This window comes from Diadema setosum, chromosome 13, assembly GCF_964275005.1.
Source record: "Diadema setosum chromosome 13, eeDiaSeto1, whole genome shotgun sequence".
NCBI lineage: Eukaryota > Metazoa > Echinodermata > Echinoidea > Diadematoida > Diadematidae > Diadema > Diadema setosum.
The window spans coordinates 27,446,201-27,465,886 of NC_092697.1; the positions used below are offsets into that span (position 1 = coordinate 27,446,201).

Here is a 19,686-nt window from a genome sequence, read left to right on the forward strand (position 1 = left end):
AAGACAATCCATTCAAATGTTTTGAATTTTCAAAATGTTGGTGCTGGCATTGCTGGATATGAAGACAACAGTTCTGGATGTCACAGTAGGATGATGATATAAATAAAAGAGAATTCCACAAAATTTTATATATTCTTTTAAAGTACACGTCCCTTTGACTGGTTACTGACATGTTGAGGGTAAATTCATTCTCAAATTCATTCTCAAATTCATGAATTTGAGAATGGTACTGCTTTTAACAAAGCAGTACCCGCTGCATGCTATAAGGATTAGAACCAACACTTGCTGTCGGGCGAAAGCTCGATGGTCTAGTGGAGATGACGCCTGTCCGGTGATCAGGAGGTCGTAGGTTCGAATCCTGCTCGAGTATGTACGCCCATGATTTTTTATCATGGCTACTACTAAAAAACACTGATCAATTCAGTGCTTATTTACGTTGATGTAGGGCAATTTGTCAATCATTTGCAAATTCATTCTCTTTGCCTTCTGAAAGGGGTACGTTTTGTACGTCAAGTGCTCATTCATTACGCTAGAAAAATGAAATAAACGTACACATGTATGTTGAATTCTCTGTACTTGTCTTTGTATCATTGCTCTGCTGTGACATGACAAATTGTTGTAGTCCTCTCCTTGCCCAGCAACGACAGCACATGAATTTCACGCAAACTTTGATAATGCATAGAATGTGAACTGAATGTTTGATTTTCCTCGGACTTCTCTGATGTTTACTATTGATTTTTCTCCATTCACCAAGCCACTTTTGTCCGATTTTGCTCAAAATACTGTATAAATTATCAACTTAAACTTGGTGCCATGTTGGTCTGTCATGTCGTCTATACAGTGTACTACTCTATATTACTCTTCCTCATCAAATTATTTCTTACAGAATTTTTCATACTAGAAATAGATATACACAGAAGTACACCGAGGTTTAAAACGTAAAATGATTTGTCCAATTTTATTACAAAATACATGATGATGGCTAACTCATGCTCAATATACACTTGATCTCAATTATAATTTAGAGCCGCTTGGAGTTGACAAAGTCAGTTTTATACATAATGAATTGTTTTCAGTTAATTTGTTTAGTCCATCACATCATTTTTAGGCGCCAGTGTAGATTGGGCAATGAGAATTTCCGAATTTTGATCTGACTGACTGATAATACTTCTCAATTAAAACCCAATCATAGGGGAAACTGCAAACCTTGCTGCAAATTATATTTTGCAAAAAAAAAACAAAAAAAAAAACGACAAACAAAACAAAACAATTTGAGTGTGTTAAATACAGCTGCTCCAATTCAACTGGGACTCGACAGATGAACAGAAAATATATGTATGAGATAATATTGTGGAATATGTTGCATGACACTTAATCTTTTCAGGACTTTATCTTAGCTAATTAAAACACAATTGCTCCAAATATTTGTATGAAATGGTAATTTCATATGAAGGTTGTCAAAAGGAAGAAATAAATTTATAATAGATTATGGTAAAATGTAGCCGTGGATACTGCGATGGAAAAAAAAAAAAAAAAAGGTTCAATAATGAAGAATACAGTACATGTTTGGACTTTGGAGGCATGTTCAACAGCTATAGCAAGTAGTCCAAGAGCACACTGAGCCCAAGCTAACCCCAGCTTCACCCTGCCACTTAAGGATGCACAATTTTTGCCACAGTTGCTTGAATGAGATGAAGGCAAGACTCTCAAACCCCCCATAAAAAGGGTCTTATTTTATCTCTTGGTACACCCTACCCTAGGCATTATTGGTGTGAGGCTTTGGTATGAGAAGAAGCCAAAGCATGAAACACTCGCACAGATCAAAGAGACCACAGCACATGATGGAAAAGAAAATACACTGTATGTCTCCAATGTCTTCATCCATTTCCCTTTTAAATCTGTCTACTTAAGATCATTGACATTCTGCCTCCTATGAGTTATTCAAGCATGATGGATGAGCTGTCCTCCATTAACCACCAGGCAAACCACTATTTGCATGAATCCTCCTCCTCCTCGTGGCAAAACCCACATTTGTGCTTCTCATTTAGAGAGAGTGATGACGAATGAATTCATTTACAGTCAAGTCAATTTCCACTGGCGGCTTTTTCATGGGCCAACCTGTATTTGTGCTTCTTGGGGTTAAGTCCGTAGGCCCTGAACCGTGCCTCTGACATGTTCCTGTCCCCCATCCTGACCCTGGGCCTTGCCCCCTGCAGCCGCTTGGGCCCCTTCGCCCTCCGCATCGCCTTGAGTTTGGCCAGGATCTCCCGCTTCCTCTGCTTCTTCTTCTCCCTGGATGAGAGGGTACCGGCTGCTGCTGCTGCTGCTGCTGCTGGGACCGCGGGGGAATCCCCTACTGCATTCCTCACATTCCTCTGTGGTTCATTTCCCAGTTTGGTATCAGCCCCGCCCACTTTCTGTGCAGTCCTTGTGTCACTCTCCACCAAACTTTCCCCCCTCTTTGCCTCTTCAGTCCCCTCTTTCTCCTCCTCCTCCACTCTTTCACTAGTCCTGGGCTTATCAGCTGTGGTGCCATTCTCTTTTCCTCCAGAGGGGGGCTTTGACGGCACACCGGTGTCGTCGTTCGCTGTAGTGTTGGGCTCAACTTTCCGCCTCTTGCGTGATCTCTTCCTCTTACGGCTCTGTTCCTCAATGTCTGCTGAAGCGGATGTCTGCATCGCGGGTTGCACATCGTCGGCTGTAGATTCCTCCTCGTCGCTGAACAAGGGAATATGAAGCCCATGTTGAATGTTACTTTAGTGGAGCGTTGTACAATGTATATATGCATTTAAAGGGTGTGTACAGTTCTGGTCGAGGTGAGGATTTAGCTTTTAACGTTTTGCGAGATATTCAGAAACCACTCTATGAGGTGTCAAAGAGCATGCAATTCTAAGGGGTATCAAAAGTTTATTTGACGAAAATTGGTTTTGAAATGGCCGAGATATCCAAAAACAAGGTGAGACCAAGAGATCCTAATAAAAGGCGTGGCCTGTCGCCCTTTATCATTATCACTTTTTTGGATATCTCAGCCATTTGAAAACCAATTTTCATCAAATAAACATTGAATCCTTCTTAAAATTACATGCTCTTTCATATTTCATAAGAGGTTTCATATTATCTCACTTAGGAATGTTCAAAACATGAATCCCCACCTCAACCAGTACTGTACAGTCCCTTTAATCTCTGGTGCGACATGGATCTAAAACATCACTTCCACAGTGAGAAATTCCATTTCACAAGACTCTCTGTCCAGCTACAACATCTTAACTCAATAATTTTACTTTTATGCTTTCAATTTCATTGCTGTTAGATGTTCATGCCTAAACTAGTGAAGAATTCCTTACTTTTCAATAATGAATTCCCTTAGGTAAAGAGATACACATGTACATAATACTTTCATCTAATCTATTAAAATGTATGTGATTATTGCTGGTTCGACTCTGCATTGTGTAGACAGTAATTAATGTTAAAATGAGTTTAAAGACCAGTACAATATCACTGCATCCATAATCTTTCTGTGAACATTGTTCAATTCATAACATACACAATGAAAACTGCACTTTTAAAACAAGAAATAAACTAACTGAAATGGAGTAACTCAGATATATGCAATAATTTGTAGCATACTCTGCAAAGTGTGAGGTAAACACTATTGTCTCATGTTCTCAAACACTGTGCCCAGTGAATTTTTAGCCAGTTCAAAGGGGCTAATCCTTTGGATATGAGGACATTTAATATATACTTAATAGTTCTGCAAAATACTTCCTGAAAGGGCAAAACAAGTAAGATTGGGTGAGACCCCTAACACACAATCCCCACAAAGTGAGATCCAGAAAATGGGATACGACGGGATTATCTCAACTATGAAATCAGTCAGGAATACTGTACATTCTGCTATGATCAATTAGCCGAGAAGATGAATCTGGTTAACTGCTCCACTATGTGACTGTCAATATGCATGGGCCACTTTGTCGAGGGCAAGCATGCAAGAATTCTCACCTCTCCTGAAAGCTGAGGAATATTCTCTTCTTCTTGGCAGCATTCTCTCTCATCTTCCTGAAGAGGGTGACATCCCTTTTCTCCTCTTCCTCGGTTCTGAAACAAATGATGCACATTCAGACTTGTACGTGAGCACAGACAGTTTAGCCTTCAATAAATTCAGTCTAGAATTAGGTCCACTACATTCGTACAAGTTTTCATGATGAATATTTTGAAAATGCAGAACAAGGAGTTGATGTCTATAGATAGATAGAATCTGCTACACTATTCAATACGAATAAATAAGTATAGCACGGAATGGATGACTAAATAGATGGGATCTGCAATTTTTCCAGTAAAAACAGATAAGCAAAGCAAGGAGTTGATGACTACATAAGAGTAAACACATGGGAATCTGCTAGTTTCTTCATTAAAAATAATATGCAAAGCTAGGATAAAATTCTTTGTTTTCCATCTATCGTCAAACCTATTCATCTGGAGATTCGCTAATTTTTGGCCAATCCATGGGACCACCAAGGGAGCATTGACAAAGTCAGTCTCTCTATTCATCCAGTCATCTATATTTTTCTTCTCATCACAAGAACCATCAATCTGCAGTACACTTCTCCTACGTTTTCATTTTCTGCTATAATAATACAGATTGAATACGTGATCCAACTTGAGGACAGCACCAGTGAAAAAACTTAGATGATAATAAATCTTTGTTGTTCTGGGGCAAGATTCGCCACCATGCCTCACCTGTACTGGCAAGTTTTCTTGAGGGAGGCCCACTGGTTCAGTTCCTTCTCCCTCGCCTTGAGGATCTCCTCCGTGGACAGGCCAAAGTCGTTGGCCTGGACAGTGCGGTACTTGAAGCGGCATGCCAGGTCCCCGATCGTGTCCTCATAGTCCAGGCGGTAGTACTCATCAATGTAGTCTTCAAATGACTTGTCCTCTATGGGGCCAAAAAACAAAGTTGTTGTTTCTTTAGCAAGTCATTGATCTTTGTATCAGGGCAATTACCCCCCCCCCCCCCCCCATTTCCACCACCCAATACTGGTTAGTGATACTGGTTAGTAAAAATTAGGGTTAAGGTTAGGTTTAGGGTTAGAGTTTGGGTTTGGGTTAGCATTAAAGGATTAGGATTAGGGTCAGGGGAAGGGTCTGGGGTTATTGTCCAGGGCGGCCGTCAGATGGTAAAACTCGAAAATTTGACTTTTTGAGGTAAATTCACTTTCCGGGACATGTGAGGGTGCTCTTTCCAATGGTGCTATCGAGAAAATCCCATCATGTCTTGTTTTAGAGATAATTTCTGCTATCCTGGTACTTTTTTGTATTTTTCCTTCAGATTTGATGGTAAAACAGTCTATCTTCGAGTTAGCCCATTGTCGGTAATATCGTTTGGAGGTAAAACTAGCTATCTTTTACATAAACCATATAATCTTCTTAACTGAGATTTTTTAAATCATCGCTGTCAGATGGTAAAATGGTCTATCTTCGAGTTAGACCAGTTTACATAGTGTTTGTGGTCTATCTAGAAGATAGACCATTTTACCATCTTATGATGTGTAGCGGGAGTATATACATGTGCTGTGGTTAAACACTCTATCTGCACAAAAATCTCATTTATTTTATAATTAAAACCCCAAATAAGCACAAAATTCTTCAGTTATCAGTGTTTAATATGCATCTTCTTGTCCCATTGCTAAAAATGCATTATACCCATCTCCTAAAAAAGCTCAAACCTCTAAACTTTAAAGTAATTTTTCTCAGAACAGCAATTTTCGAGATAGACCGTTTTACCATCTGACGGTCGAGGGGGTAAATGCCCTTGACCCCATGATCTTCGTTATCTAAGACTGTTTATAAGGAGGTCGGATGTACCATAAGAACTTTCCTGGTAAGAACTGAATCAAACTATCATAAACTTGGACTTCCCCTTGCTGGGAGACAGAGAGCGAATTAAATGGAGAGGGAGGAAAAACAAAAAATCTGTTTGTTCAATGTTTGAGGTGGAAACTATCATGACTCAATAATTGACATGATTTTTAATTCATTATAACAAGAATATTGCTATAACCCTGTTTGTTATAAAAAATAAATAAAAAGTGCACTGTATAGTTGTAAAGAACTTTTGAGCATCAGAGCTCGAAGGAAAGGCACTGTATGCATAATCACAATCATTCTACCTGGGTTGAAGACAGGCTTCTTCTTGAGAAGAGACCGGGCGAACCTCGACATCTTCTTGCGCTTCTTGCGGCTGGCTCCCATCATCTCCTGAGCCAGCTCCTTCTGGGACTTCTCTCGCCTCTCCGCTGCACTCTGCTCTTCGTAGTCCGCATCAATCTGATAACGGGAAGGAAGAAAGGAGAAAAAACTTGGCTCAGGGGCCTGCTTCACAAATAGTTATGATTGATCTTATGCTCGATTTATTGAACGTAAGTTCAATACAGTGCGCTTCCGTTATAACGAATTTACGGTTACAACGAAGTAAAAATTCAGGTCGCATCGTAATCCACTTTAACAAATATGTATTTTCATTGTCTATTTGTTCGGTTATAACAAAATTTTGATATAACGAAAGAAAACTTTCTGTCCCGAGGACTTCGTTATAATGGGAGTCCACTGTATTGAGCGGAAGTCCTATTTCATAGAATTCTTACATGTGATTTCAAAAAAAATCCAGCTTAACTTTCAGTAGATTGAGCATTACTTGCGATCAATCGCAGAGTTGTTTATGAACAATTGATTGCAACTTACGGTCAATCTTTATGAAACAGACATTGACCCTGAGTGGTTTAGAGTTCAGAGGTGTTCAAGTCCTTGGTTGCATTTCTGGGGAGACCAAGCAAGAAGGACAGACAGCACTTTGGTCTGCTTCTTTCTTTGTCTCTAATCACATACCAGGTTTGAGGTGTTTAGGATGTTGATGGCAGTGTGTAACCATACATCTTACAAACACGAAACCGCACTACATAATGCTGTCACTCGGGGTATGGCGGTACCCCGGGTTACAGTGTGCTGCATCATATGCATCCCTCCTTCACAAAGGTCAAGATCAAAGTCTCTTGGCTTAAACATCTCATCAAAGTTCTTCCAACTGAGAAGATCTCAAGCTTGTTTAGCTGTTTACAACAGCCAGTCGAACAGCCCACATACAGATTCAGCCAAAAGTCACACAGGACAGATTTATAATCATGCTGTTGTCAGAAACTACTCTAAAGACAAGTTTTCTTGCAGTTTGAAAGGAATTCTATGTTTTGGAGGAGCAAGAAACACTAAAATAGAGATATGAACTAAAAGAATTCACTCACAACAAAGTCAGCATCGTCACAGTGGGGCCCTTCTGTCTCCTCATACTCCTCATCATACCCTTCATAGTATTCTCCGTCGCCATAGTTACCAGATTCATAGTCCTGCCGGTTCCACTCATCCCAGTTTTCTGGAGTGGTCAGAAGCAGAATGCTTAAAACTGTCATACAGGGTGATGAATCGATACTACTGTACTGAAAAAAGATGGCTTCTATGGGGAATCATACTACAAGGGAACACCACATCATGTTACAGTTTACATTTCCAAAAGGAGAGAGTGTTATTTTAATTGTACACTGAAAGTTTCACAACAATCAGATTAAACTTTAGAGCACCTTGTGTTTCCATGAAACAGTGATATTAGTAAAAACCATCTGAGCATGCATATCATATGAGCTGTGACATCATTTTCACCTAGCCCTTTCCAATTCTTTCAACTTTCTCATTGGTTTTTACACAGATATATTTTATACATTACTGTCAACAAAGTGGCAACCACAAGACCACCTGTGGAAATATCTTCATTGCAAAATCTTTACAGCTCAATACCAATGCGGGACAAATGGTGCATTTTTTCTTCTTTGATTCCTTCAAACACCAAAAATATTCAGTGAAGTTTTGGTGTGAATAAATGTGACTCTTGTGAAATTATGGAATCATATTCCATGTTTTTCAATTGTGATGTGCATCAAGCAACATATAAGATATTTTAAGCTGTGCATTTCGTACGACATTATTTTTCTTTATTTCTACAGTAAAAATAAAAATCCCTTCATTATACATACTTTTTTTTTTGAAAAATTGTGATTTATTGGTCTGGTTTATAAGCATACTCAAACAGATTTACAATGTATGTATGTACATTCAGGTACATTCCTGTGAGGGAAAGTGTAAAATCAATACTGATGAATTTCTTTCAACCTCCAGTGCTAGAGTGTAAAGCTGCTTTTTACACTATCATACCTTCTCCAGGTTCATCCTCTTCATCGAATGTTGGTTTGACATCCTCCTCTTGCTCATCATATTGGTCATTGAAAACTTTCTGCAAGGATATAGAAAACAAAGATAAGCAAAGTTTTATTCAACATATATCTTATGTGCTGTTTACAAAATCAAGCCTGATGCCCCAAATTAAATGTTGAATGTCAATCAATGGTCTCGATTTCAAAATAGAATTTCATCTTTACATCTAATATGTAAACATTTCTTAACAAATAATGCTACAAAGACAACAGAAAATTTACATAATCTCATTACATTTTTTTTTCTAATCATATACATTAATGGATATACCAGTACAACTGTACTTTACTCATTGATTTATTATACACTGTACATTTCAACACTTTGGGTGTCTGAAATGTTGTGAGGGGTGGATCTGACAACTATCAAATGCTTTCACTTTTGAGGTACAAGAAATCTCAAGCCTAGGAGGCAGGGTTAACAACGTAAGCCAGCTCACATATGAAGTGCACATCTGTACTGCCACCTCAAGTTCATTTACAAGGCAGACAACTTAACTCTCCCACTATGCAATCATGACAGGCCTCAGTTTACTGACCTGCATGAGGCGGTCATGCTCTTCTGGGTCAAAGTCGCCCTCCAGGTCATCAAGGTCAAATCCCACAGCCTCGTTCCCAGTCACTTCTTTCAGTTTGTCCAGGCGCTCCACAATCTCCTGCTTCTTCAGGTTCTTAAGGTGCTTAAGCTCTTCCTGCTTTTTGGCTTTTTCCTGTTATCAAAAGGAATATTTTTACAAAAGACTGTAATCAAGACTAATAGCATAGTGAGTGAGCTCAATGTTTTTTTGTCCTCTTGAGTATAAATGAGCAAATGAATAAAAAAAAATACATAAATCACACACATGTAATTACCTCTAGGTGCTGTTAGCCCAAAGACAAATTCTAGGAAAGACATAAATGCCTACTTGGGCACAACATTGCTACAAAATTATCAAAGCAAGTGCCAACTTTTGCACGAGAAGTCAAATCTAATTCTTTTCAGAGACAGATGGTCATTGGAGCTGTTGTTACCATAGGTACATCTGATGAGTTTGATGAGTTTGCATGTCAGACTTTGATGTGCATTATGACAGATATATAATCATATCACAACTGATTGACAAATTGCCCTTCATTGCCATAAGTAAGCACCAATTATTCAGTGTTTTAGTAGTAGCCATGATTAAAAAAATCATGGGCATACATGTACACACTGGGGTTTGATTTGAACCAATGATCTCATGGCTGCTAGGCAGGCATCATATCCACTGGGCTACCAAGCTTTCACCTGACATCCAGTGCTGGTTCTTTTCATTTTCAGCAGTGAGTATTGCATATTTACTTGAATTAATGAATTCTTGCGTCGAGCTGTTTGAATTGCAATAGACTGACAAACTGCCCTTCACAAATTGCACAATCATAATACACTCTGTCTGTGTCTGTATGTGTCTCTCTCATTACCTCTTCTTTTCTGCTTCTCTTTTCTTTCCTTTTGTCCGATCTCTTCACATCTTTCCTTCTCACTGTGTCCGCAACAGTTCTGGGGTAACGTTTGATCTGTAAAAGAGAAATAAAAACATGGGGGAAAAAACAGTGAAAAAAGGGCTACAGAATAAAGGAAAGCTTTCATCAAGAAAACTGCAACAACAACAACAACAACAAAACCCTTTCATCTTAATCATGGTAATAAGCATTTTACAAATGCTATTTGGCTGATACATACAATGTTATAAAATCTGTGTCTTAGTCTTCAATTTATTTTGCATCACGTAAATCACAGGGAAACTTTTTTCTAACATGAGTGTGGTGCTGCAAAGCGCATACCCATATGACACTTCATTCAGTACACATTCTAATCTTTGTCAGGCAGATGTTGAACAAATATTAAAGTGCTTGACAGGACCACACTCATCCAAGAAAGAATCTATTAAAGTGTTGGGGCACAAACCAACAGAGCTAGAGGTTCTTCCCATACAAAACTATCAGAGAACATCAAAATCACTGAATAAAATGTGTAAAGTCTCCGATAAAGTTTCCTTTCACTCACAAAGTCTGAGTCTGGCTCCTCAAATCTAAAATTGTATTTCCTCTCAAACTCCTCCTGCTCCTCAAGAATCCTCTCCTCCTCAGAGAAGTCCTCCTGGTTGGCATCTCTGTCGCCTCCGTCACCATCTTCATCATCATCGTCGTCATCCTCGTCATCATCATCCACATGGAATCCACTTCTGTAAAAGCAAGCATTTGCCCAAATGTGAATTACAGTACAAGAATCAGGTGGGGCATCATAAACATACTTGTGTACTTCTTGAATTAGTAGAAAAATTCACATTATACCGAGTCCCCCAACGCAATAAGATGAAAACAGATCTTGTTTTCTTAATGAATTATCTCTCTTTTTCTATCTTTCTCCCTCTTTCTTCTTATTTTCTTTGCATTTCACTTTAGCTTTACAAAGAATTATACTCTTTACTCAAAGTTTTTCTCCAATGATGTCATTATTTGCCACACACACTTTCAGGCAAAAGAATTTGTCTCCTCCTATTTCGTCTCCTCTAATATCCTCACATTTGATATAACCATCTCCACTGACACTTGTTCAAGGCAAATTACCCTTGAGACATTTTGCAGATTACTTGATATGGTGCCACAGAAAATTTATTATCAATTCAAGATTACACTCTCAAAAGGTTTAAACACCATCTTGAATGCTGTAAGAATTTACTACACAGACAGACAGCAAGCCAAACAGGCTAGGAGCATCAAGTTTGTGAGAGGGTAATCATTCTAATGTCAACTTACAGACCAGACGGATCCTTGTCAATGTATCCCTTGTTCAGGATGAAGTCTCTCAAAAACCTCTCTCCTTCGTCAAGCTCAGGGTCATTCCAAAACTTTCTCAATGCATTCTATAAGACAGAAAACAAGTAAAAGATCAAAACACTGTATTATGCATGAAAACATCACATTACAAACTACTGGACTCTTGAAAGGATAGATGCAAATATTTATGTCTTTATGGTTTATCATTATCAAGTGTGGAAAAAAGGATTGAAATAGACCATTTGCTCTTGTAGAAGTTTACAATGATGGACTGATAATTGCAGCCCCAATACTTAGATATAACTTTCAATCAAGGAATTTAGCACACACAGTATTACCTATACCATGCCTAATCCATCAAGGTAAACACAAGCTTTCACACTGTCATTGATACATGAAGAAACTTTCTTGTTAATATTCTAGAGACAGCAGGTGAGTTCAGCAATATTTCACTAAGAATCTCTGACAGCAACAAACTTTCACACAAGGTTGATAACCATAGTTTATTACACTCAAATTTCTGAAGAAATGTACAGTGTCAAACTGCATTTTTTTTTGGAATACTGAAGAGACCCAGCCATGACAGTCAAGTTACGGACATCATCACACTCTATCTGGATGGGCTGACCAAGTTTCCATGAACAAAGCAAGTTTCTGTGACGTAACATTCTTAACCTCTTCTGTGCCAGGGACGTTGAACAGTGTGTACAATACCATTGGGTTTTCTGTACCAATAGGCCTCAAAGCACACAAAGGGTTAATACCACATACACATAGTCATAATTTGGATGCAAATTGAACCGGTATAGGGTAATTCCATGAAGTTGGGGCACAAAGTGTTACATTTTAGCATAACTCAATGCTAATTATGCTATACATATATTCTTTATAGGCTTTACATTTGTATTGAGACCATACATTTTCCTGGAAATTTTGTGCCATTCAGACTCAATTTTGATGAAGTTATTTTAAAAAAAATGTAACGGTGTCCTGTAGCATCGTGACGTGTCCATGTAGTATCGTGATAGTTAAAATCTGGTCCTAAAAGACAAATTAATGCAATTAGCTTGACCAAAATTTGATATAATATGCATAATTACTAGATTAGTCAGATAGCTAAATATCTTAATTCTATTTTCCACAGTTTTACTTTTACAAGAAAATTACACAATGTGTCACTATGCTACACGGTGTCCACCAAATGTAACAAAAAAGGACACCGCGTAGCATCGTGATACATTTTGTAATTTTCTTTTAAAATTAAAACTGTGTACAGGAAATGTGAGATATTTAGCTATCTGACTAATATAGTAAATATGCATATTGCATCAAATTTTGGTCAAGCTAATTGCCATAATTTGTCTCTTAGGACCAAATGTTAAAATTTCACGATGCTACATGGACACGTCACGATGCTACAGGACACCGTTAGATATTGTTTAATAACTTCATAAAAATTGAGTCTGAATGGCACAAAATTTCCAGGAAAATGTGTGGCCTCAATGCAAATGTAAAGCCTACAAACAATAAATGTATAGCATAATTAATATTGAGTTATGCTGAAATGTATTTTTCAAATATCACGATGCTACATGGACACTGCCCCAACTTCATGGAATTACCCTATAACATTACTGTTATTCACATCTTCATGAACATTTAGAATGAGAAAAAAACAACAACAACAACAAACAAACAAACTCAAGCACTACTTATCATGTAAGCCCATCTCTTACCATTTCTGATGTTCCCGTCTCATCTTTGGCTGGCTCACTCTTCTCTCCTTTCAGCCACTTTATGTAGTCTTTCTCCTCTTCTTCCTATGGAAATTCAAAGTGAAAATAACAACAAGAAGATAACATATTGCATCGAAGATCTCTTTTTACGCGTTACAGCTTTGACATTCTCAATTTGATGTCATTATTTCTTTTGTCATAATTTTGTCTTCCTGTATTTATCAACTGCCTTTCTGAAAAACCATTGTAAGACTGAAATACCCCCAATGTGCATCACATCATCTGCAGTAAAAAGAACTCTTGTGGCTATTTCAAATAGAGAAATACACTGGTGTCGAGTTGTTTCCCAAAAGAAGGCCACTTCTGTGATATCTACATTGTATAATATTGGTGACAGCTTCCATTTTTGAAAATAGCAATCCACTCTTCTTTTGTTTTTCTTTTTACAATCAATAAGATACATATTAAAAGTCTTATTATTTCTTTCCCAATACGTTTATGTGGGATCCTATTTTATGAGTAAATTAGAAGCACCTTAAAGCAGCGCAAACTTAACAAAGGACATAGGGTCGCTTACATCACAGAAATGTACAAGTATCCTTAAAAGAATCCTGGATCTGGATCACAAGTAAAAAATAATCCCCTGTTCCTTACGCCACCATGGATCAATCCTGACAATTTCACTAAAATCTGACATTCTAAACTTTTTGAGTTATGTTGCCAACAGACAAACAAACAAATGCTGGCAAACACATCAACCTCCATTGCAGAGGATATAACACAAATCACATAAATATTCTGCATAATGTACCAATACTGGCAAATTAGAGAAACTGTAAGAACTACACACAGATGAAAACAAAAAACAAAACCTAAAGCACTATATCAATTTGACTGCTGTGCAGTATCCTCGGATGTCTCCGCTCTTCATCCAGTTAATAAAGGTGCAATAAGTATACGGCATTTTGTTATCTCATCACATACAACAATTACAATTACAACCATAAGGGTCTATAAATCGATTTGCTACATTGATAGAAAGAGAAAGAGAGAGGTGATGACTGAAGGGTCTCCAGTGATGTGAGAGTGGCAAGGTGGGGAAAATTGTTATGTGCAATTGAAGGTTAACAACACAGTTTCAGAATTTTAAGGATTCTAAATGATCTGAGAATGAGAGGGTTAACAAAATAGCTCTGTACACTAGAAGGGTTTATCAAAAAGGCTTCATACCTTCTCCTCCTTTGACTTCTGTTTAACCTTGAGAACATCACCATCATCATCATCTGACATGTCATGGACTGCTGAGTAGAAACTGTATTGGATGCAGAGAAAAGCAAGACAAATCAGTGCCCACCCTATCAATATCACACTAGAATTTGATTTCATAATCTACATACTCCCTAATCCAATTTGAGAGACAGTTCAGATGCATCTATTTGATATCACACTATTGAACTCCATGTGGCAAGAGCTACTAAAAGATATCTCTACAATGTGCAAGCTCTCCACTGTGTTGCTGTGAGACTGTGAAAAGGAGAGAATCCAGCAGGATGTGAAATAAAAATTCCCACTATGTGATGTCATCTTCATAATCATTTGATATGCTTCGCTAAAGCGAGTGACTGCACATTTCATTTTAAAGTGTATGCATGCCCTCTTCGTGGACTTGCTGTGCATTAGTGGCAATGCACAAATGCACTTCTGGCACCTGATCAACACTTTATGATTCTTTCCATCAAAAAAGTTCAGCTCTGCTCACCTCTCCCTGATCTGTTGCTGCTCCTGGACATATGTCGGGGATGCAGCCCTAAGAATCTCCTCCTGATCCTCCTCCTCATCATCATCATCCTCATCTCCCTTATCATCGGTGTACTGGCCTTCCTTTTCCACAATGATTTTCCTCTCGTAGTCCTTGAGGTACATGGGCCTATCTCCCTTAGATCGCTGTGCCTGCTTCTGTCTGCTGCCCTCTTGTGGATGTTCACTGCTCTCATCGGATTCTGCCATGGTACAAGTATTTGGTAATAAGGAGATTAACTTTACAACACACATACCCTCATGGGTACTGACACTGACTTTAAAACCCTCTGGAAGGGCTTTGATTAAAATATATATGTGACATCCATTGTTGAATACCATGATGGGATGAATGTATCACAACATAATACCGGTATGCTTCCTTCTCTCTAAGTATGAAATCAAATTAGAATGAAATTAAAAATGGCTAGGAACTAGTGATACAACTAAAACTTATTGGTTCTTTCTGTTCCTGGCAAAATCACTTGGTGATTGAGAAATGTGTTCAGACATGCAAGAGACTGACTCCACATATTGATGGCAAACTCTTAAATACCAAATCTATTTATGATTACCATGTGCTTGATAATGTTCATGTACATATCAAGATCTTTTTTTTTTTTTTTTAAATTTGTGTTTTGGTGACATTCTTCATTTACATCGAGCTCAGTTGTCAGTCCAAAACATGATAATGTCCATGCAGTTCCAGTGATATGACAAAACAGGCTAGCACTTGGTAACTTGTTAAAGGGAGTGTCTTCTTCATATATCAATGACGTTGCTTGGCAGTATCCCACTCTATAATTATTGATTACCCACAGCTGACATAGTTTAAGACATTACCTTCCTCCTCATAGAAGTGGACATCTGTTTGGTACATCTTGGGGTCTTTACTTTTCACAATTGAGAGTGTCCTGAAGAAGTCTTTCTCAATCTGAGGGGTGAGGCCCTTTAAGAAACAAAGATAGACATGGATTTCACATACAATGATTTCATTCGACAATATCCAAATGAGCAATCAGAGTAAAATATATCCTTACCTAAAGGGGCACTCCAGATGATTTCTATAATTCCACAGTACTGTACATTGCAAATCATAAGTGACATGTATAGAGTTTGGGAATTTATTGTGGTCCTTCAGCAGATAAACCAACTGTCTGAAAAACCCAAAACAAAATACACTGAACAAGGATGATGACATAGGAAGGAGGCTCACATAGTCTAGAAATGTAGCAATGTAATTCCCTTACAATACCACTTGCCTAACAACTTCACCTGTGTAGAATGCATTAATGAATGCTTTCTTCTTTTGTTCTGCTTCCTTGATCACCCAATCATGCATTCTTATGTGAAGCTGCTACAAGATATGTCATCATCCCTGTTCAGTGTGATTTGTTATGAATTATGAAAACATTCTTATTCCTCATCCCAATCACTATATTGCAAATCCTAAGACTATATTTTATAGACTGGCTACTTGATAGATACAAATCTGCATGAAATCCCAGTAACCAATATACTACTGGTTTCAAGAATGCCTTTCAGAGCAGATGTGTCATGCATGTAAGGATGCATCTATGGACACGTAATCATATGCTAGCTACCAATGCCCATTTTCTGTGAATCAAATAAATATGTTTTATGTTTGTATTCACCATCAATTTGTAGCAGCACTTTCAATACCAAGTACTCTACACAGTTCACTGTAAATTTAGCAATTAATAATCATTAGTGTTTATAACTCTTAATTATGAGAAGACAAAGAAGAAAAATAAAACAATCACCTCTGCATCTTCATCTTCAGTCTCTGATGAACTGGAATCGTCTTCATCAATATCAGCACCATATTTATCTTTATCTACAGATATTATGAAGCAAAAGTCATGGATAAAAAGGCAATTACATGTAGCATATTGTATATCAATCCCTTCTGCAGCATGCATTATATTGACACTTGGCACAATAACTATAATGCATTCTTTTGTAAGTTAATGTCTGAAATTGTACATCTGTGATTCTTAGTGTAGGTTCTGCAAGTGAGCGTTGTACTGTAATCAGAGGACAAGCAATCAATAACCTCTGACTTCAAAGTGTAAATGCCATTGTTGTGACAATCACAGACATACATGTATCACAAACATTTTAAAACAGACAACATGTAAAGACTGAAAGTTATCAGTTCTATAGCACTGAGTGATTTCTCAAGACATGCCACCAATAACCAACAAATATGACAATCAATGTTGAACTCTCAATATTTTCACCAACATTCCCAATTGTCTATCTAATAATCCATGTCAGGGCAGCATTAAGTTAAGAAATAGAGGTTCTACACTCATAAATTGTTTATTTAAACGAAATCAAACAATAACAATGGGCAACTGTAAATATTCAAATCTCAGGGTGGCTTCAAAAACATGTCAGTGTTGACTGTTGGTCAGCCCTTGGAGATTTATTGATTGTCATTTTCATTTATAATCATATTTTGCAATGTACAGTGTACTTAGATCTACTAGTAACTACTTGCACTTCATGTCGTGTAGTCACTGTAGACTAGACAAACTTGTTAAATTGTAGTTTAATATTATATTTTATTCTACAAAATAATTCTGCACATAGATCTAGACGTCTAGTGACTCTAGGACATAGTTCTTTAATACTTCTGATAGTTACTTCTTATAGTTTATTATGATTCAGAAGTTCTAGTTTAATTTAAATTTATCTGTGTTGTGAACACGGACTGAACAATCTTGTCCTTGGCCTTGATCCTGCAACATGTTTCTTCCATTTTCAGTTGTAAACTAGTGATCAGCGGAAGGACTAGTAGATGATAGATCTAGACTAGAACCGTGTAATTTTCATCAAAAGCCTGAACTGAGAAAGTGCTAAAATAAGCACGAAGTTCCAATGCATGCTGCCCATCCACCCAAGGTTATGTTCCCTGAACTGTATACACAGCCCTGTCGACTGTCTGTCGCTGTTTTCTACACTTCACTGAGCTGCAGAAGCTCCTGGCCGCACGGCGTCTGGTCGGGCTAGTAGTTCCCGACAAATTTAGCAACGCGTGGGACTTGTCAAAACATGACCAAATAAGCACGCCTCAATTTTTTTACATACAGCACTTATATCTCACCCTTCCATTTGCTAGTTAAACATAAAGAAATTACTACTTACATTTTTGGAGTTCTTCCTTTCTTCTCCACCTGTTGTAATTATCTGCATAACCTTTGTTTACACGAAATTCTACATCATCTTGGTTGTTTAGCTCCATGCTTGCCGATTTTCAGCACGCTTTCGATACCGCCGATCACTCAATCGATGATACTGGCGTAGATATCGGGGAAATCCCGAAAGCTCTTTTGCGCTAGCCTACCTTCTAAACATTTTGCAATTTTACAACAACGCTCCAAATGCCAAGGACTTTGGACAGTGTATACAACGGTATCATAGGTTTTACCGTGCCGATCGCCCGGCCGATCGGTCCTGTTTACCTTTGGGAGCAGTGATTTGATTTTTTTTTTTCAAGACATCACATTCTATTTTGATGCATGCATATATTGTGTATAGGTCTGCTGCATCACAAAACATCCTACCATAATCCCCATTTTTGCATTAAACCCTAAAATATAAGGAGATATTTTTTAGTATTTTTCTCAATAAACCATAACTGTAGACGATAATCTGGAAACATTTTTATCATAACTATTGTTCACATTTTGTGTATTGAACAATACTTAACATCAATTATATGGATTCTAATTTTTGCAGTGGTTGTTTCTATCCCTAACTCACATTTTAGAACTATTTTGAAGCACTAATGCTGTGGTTTTGTTTCATCTGCAAATGGTAAATTATTAAGCACATTAAGGATTAATGAACAGATAAGAGATAGAAGTTTCAGATATGAGAAATTACTTATGTCATCAGAAATTCATGTTCCAATTGTTGTTGTTGTTGTTGTTTTGTGTTTAGTGGTGTTTTCCATTCTCTTTAGAATATTTACGCCAAACACTTATCTATAAATTTCTTTTCCTTTTATCATTTTTTTTCCAAAAAAAGAATATTGTAATGAGTATCCTTGGTCAGCTGTCGGTACGTCTATTTGCCTGCTTAAAATTGTGAAATCGTGCCCAAGACGTGTTCCCAGTCGTTGATAATTGAATAATTCAGCAACTATACATTAAAGGACAAGTTCACCTTCATAGACATGTGGGTTCAGTAAATGCAGCAATATTAGTAAAAGACATCAGTGAGAGTTTGAGGAAAATCGGACAACCCGTTCAAAAGTTATGAATTTTGAAGTTTCTGCTCAGTCACGGCTGGATGAAAAGACTACTATAACTTGTGATGTCACACGTGTAAACGATATAAAGAAAGAATAAAGAAAAATCAACATATTTCCATTTTTCTCGCAAAACAAAAGAACACTCTCTTTCAGAAGGTAGGGGAAATAATATCACCCTTAACATACGTCAGTAACAAGTCGAAGAAATGTGCACTTTATTCAAAAAGTAAAGTTTTATGAAATTCTCTTTTTATTTTCCTTGTATCGTTATAAGCATGTGACATCATCCTATTGTAGTAGTCTTCTCATCTAGCAGTGACTGCGCATGCAGATACTTAAAAAAAATTAAATATACTTTTGAACGGATTGTCCCATTTTCCTCAAACTTTTACTGATGTGTTCTACTAATATTGCTGCATTCTCTCAATCCTTATGAATATGAAGGTAGACTTGTCCTTAAAAGAGATGGTATAGTATTGGTTGAGGTGAGGATTCAGCTTTTGACTTTTTGCGAGATAATAGTTACAACTTTACGAAATCTTAAAGAGCATGCATTTCTAAGAGGAATTCAAAGTTTATTTGATGAAAATCGGTTTTAAATGGTCGAGACATCCCAAAAACAAAGTTAAAAAAGCAATCCTAATAAAAGATGCCTTGAACCTTTTACTACGATTGCTTTGTTTTGGATATCTCAGCCATTTCAAAACCAATTTTCATCAATAAACTTTGAATTCCTCTTAGAATTACATATATATGC

The 19,686-nt window shown here is 37.4% G+C and overlaps 1 protein-coding gene across 1 annotated transcript; it reads right to left on the bottom strand.

Moving 5' to 3' along the window:
• Nucleotides 1-930: 930 nt before the first annotated feature.
• Nucleotides 931-17,941, bottom strand: LOC140236858 (protein KRI1 homolog). The gene is made up of 16 exons (XM_072316799.1): nucleotides 17,819-17,941; nucleotides 16,429-16,502; nucleotides 15,488-15,593; nucleotides 14,607-14,847; nucleotides 14,078-14,159; nucleotides 12,848-12,931; nucleotides 11,091-11,197; nucleotides 10,339-10,516; nucleotides 9,753-9,848; nucleotides 8,852-9,022; nucleotides 8,254-8,332; nucleotides 7,293-7,420; nucleotides 6,168-6,324; nucleotides 4,738-4,933; nucleotides 4,000-4,095; nucleotides 931-2,718 (listed from the first exon to the last, which is right to left on the bottom strand). The coding sequence occupies exons 1-16, from the start codon at nucleotides 17,913-17,915 to the stop codon at nucleotides 2,085-2,087; spliced, it is 2,526 nt and encodes an 841-aa protein (XP_072172900.1). The 5' UTR covers nucleotides 17,916-17,941; the 3' UTR covers nucleotides 931-2,084.
• Between the last annotated feature and the right edge of the window lie 1,745 nt (nucleotides 17,942-19,686).

What these genes read in the sequence shown, in the direction of transcription:
- LOC140236858 (XM_072316799.1), bottom strand. Translation starts at nt 17,915, where the DNA reads ATGGAGCTAAACAACCAAGATGATGTAGAATTTCGTGTAAACAAAGGT. An exon ending in AGAAGTCAAAGGAGGAGAAG is followed by an intron (nt 12,932 to 14,077) that starts GTATGAAGCCTT and finishes GAATTTCCATAG; the next exon opens with GAAGAAGAGGAGAAAGACTA. An exon ending in AGGAGCCAGACTCAGACTTT is followed by an intron (nt 9,849 to 10,338) that starts GTGAGTGAAAGG and finishes TCTCTTTTACAG; the next exon opens with ATCAAACGTTACCCCAGAAC.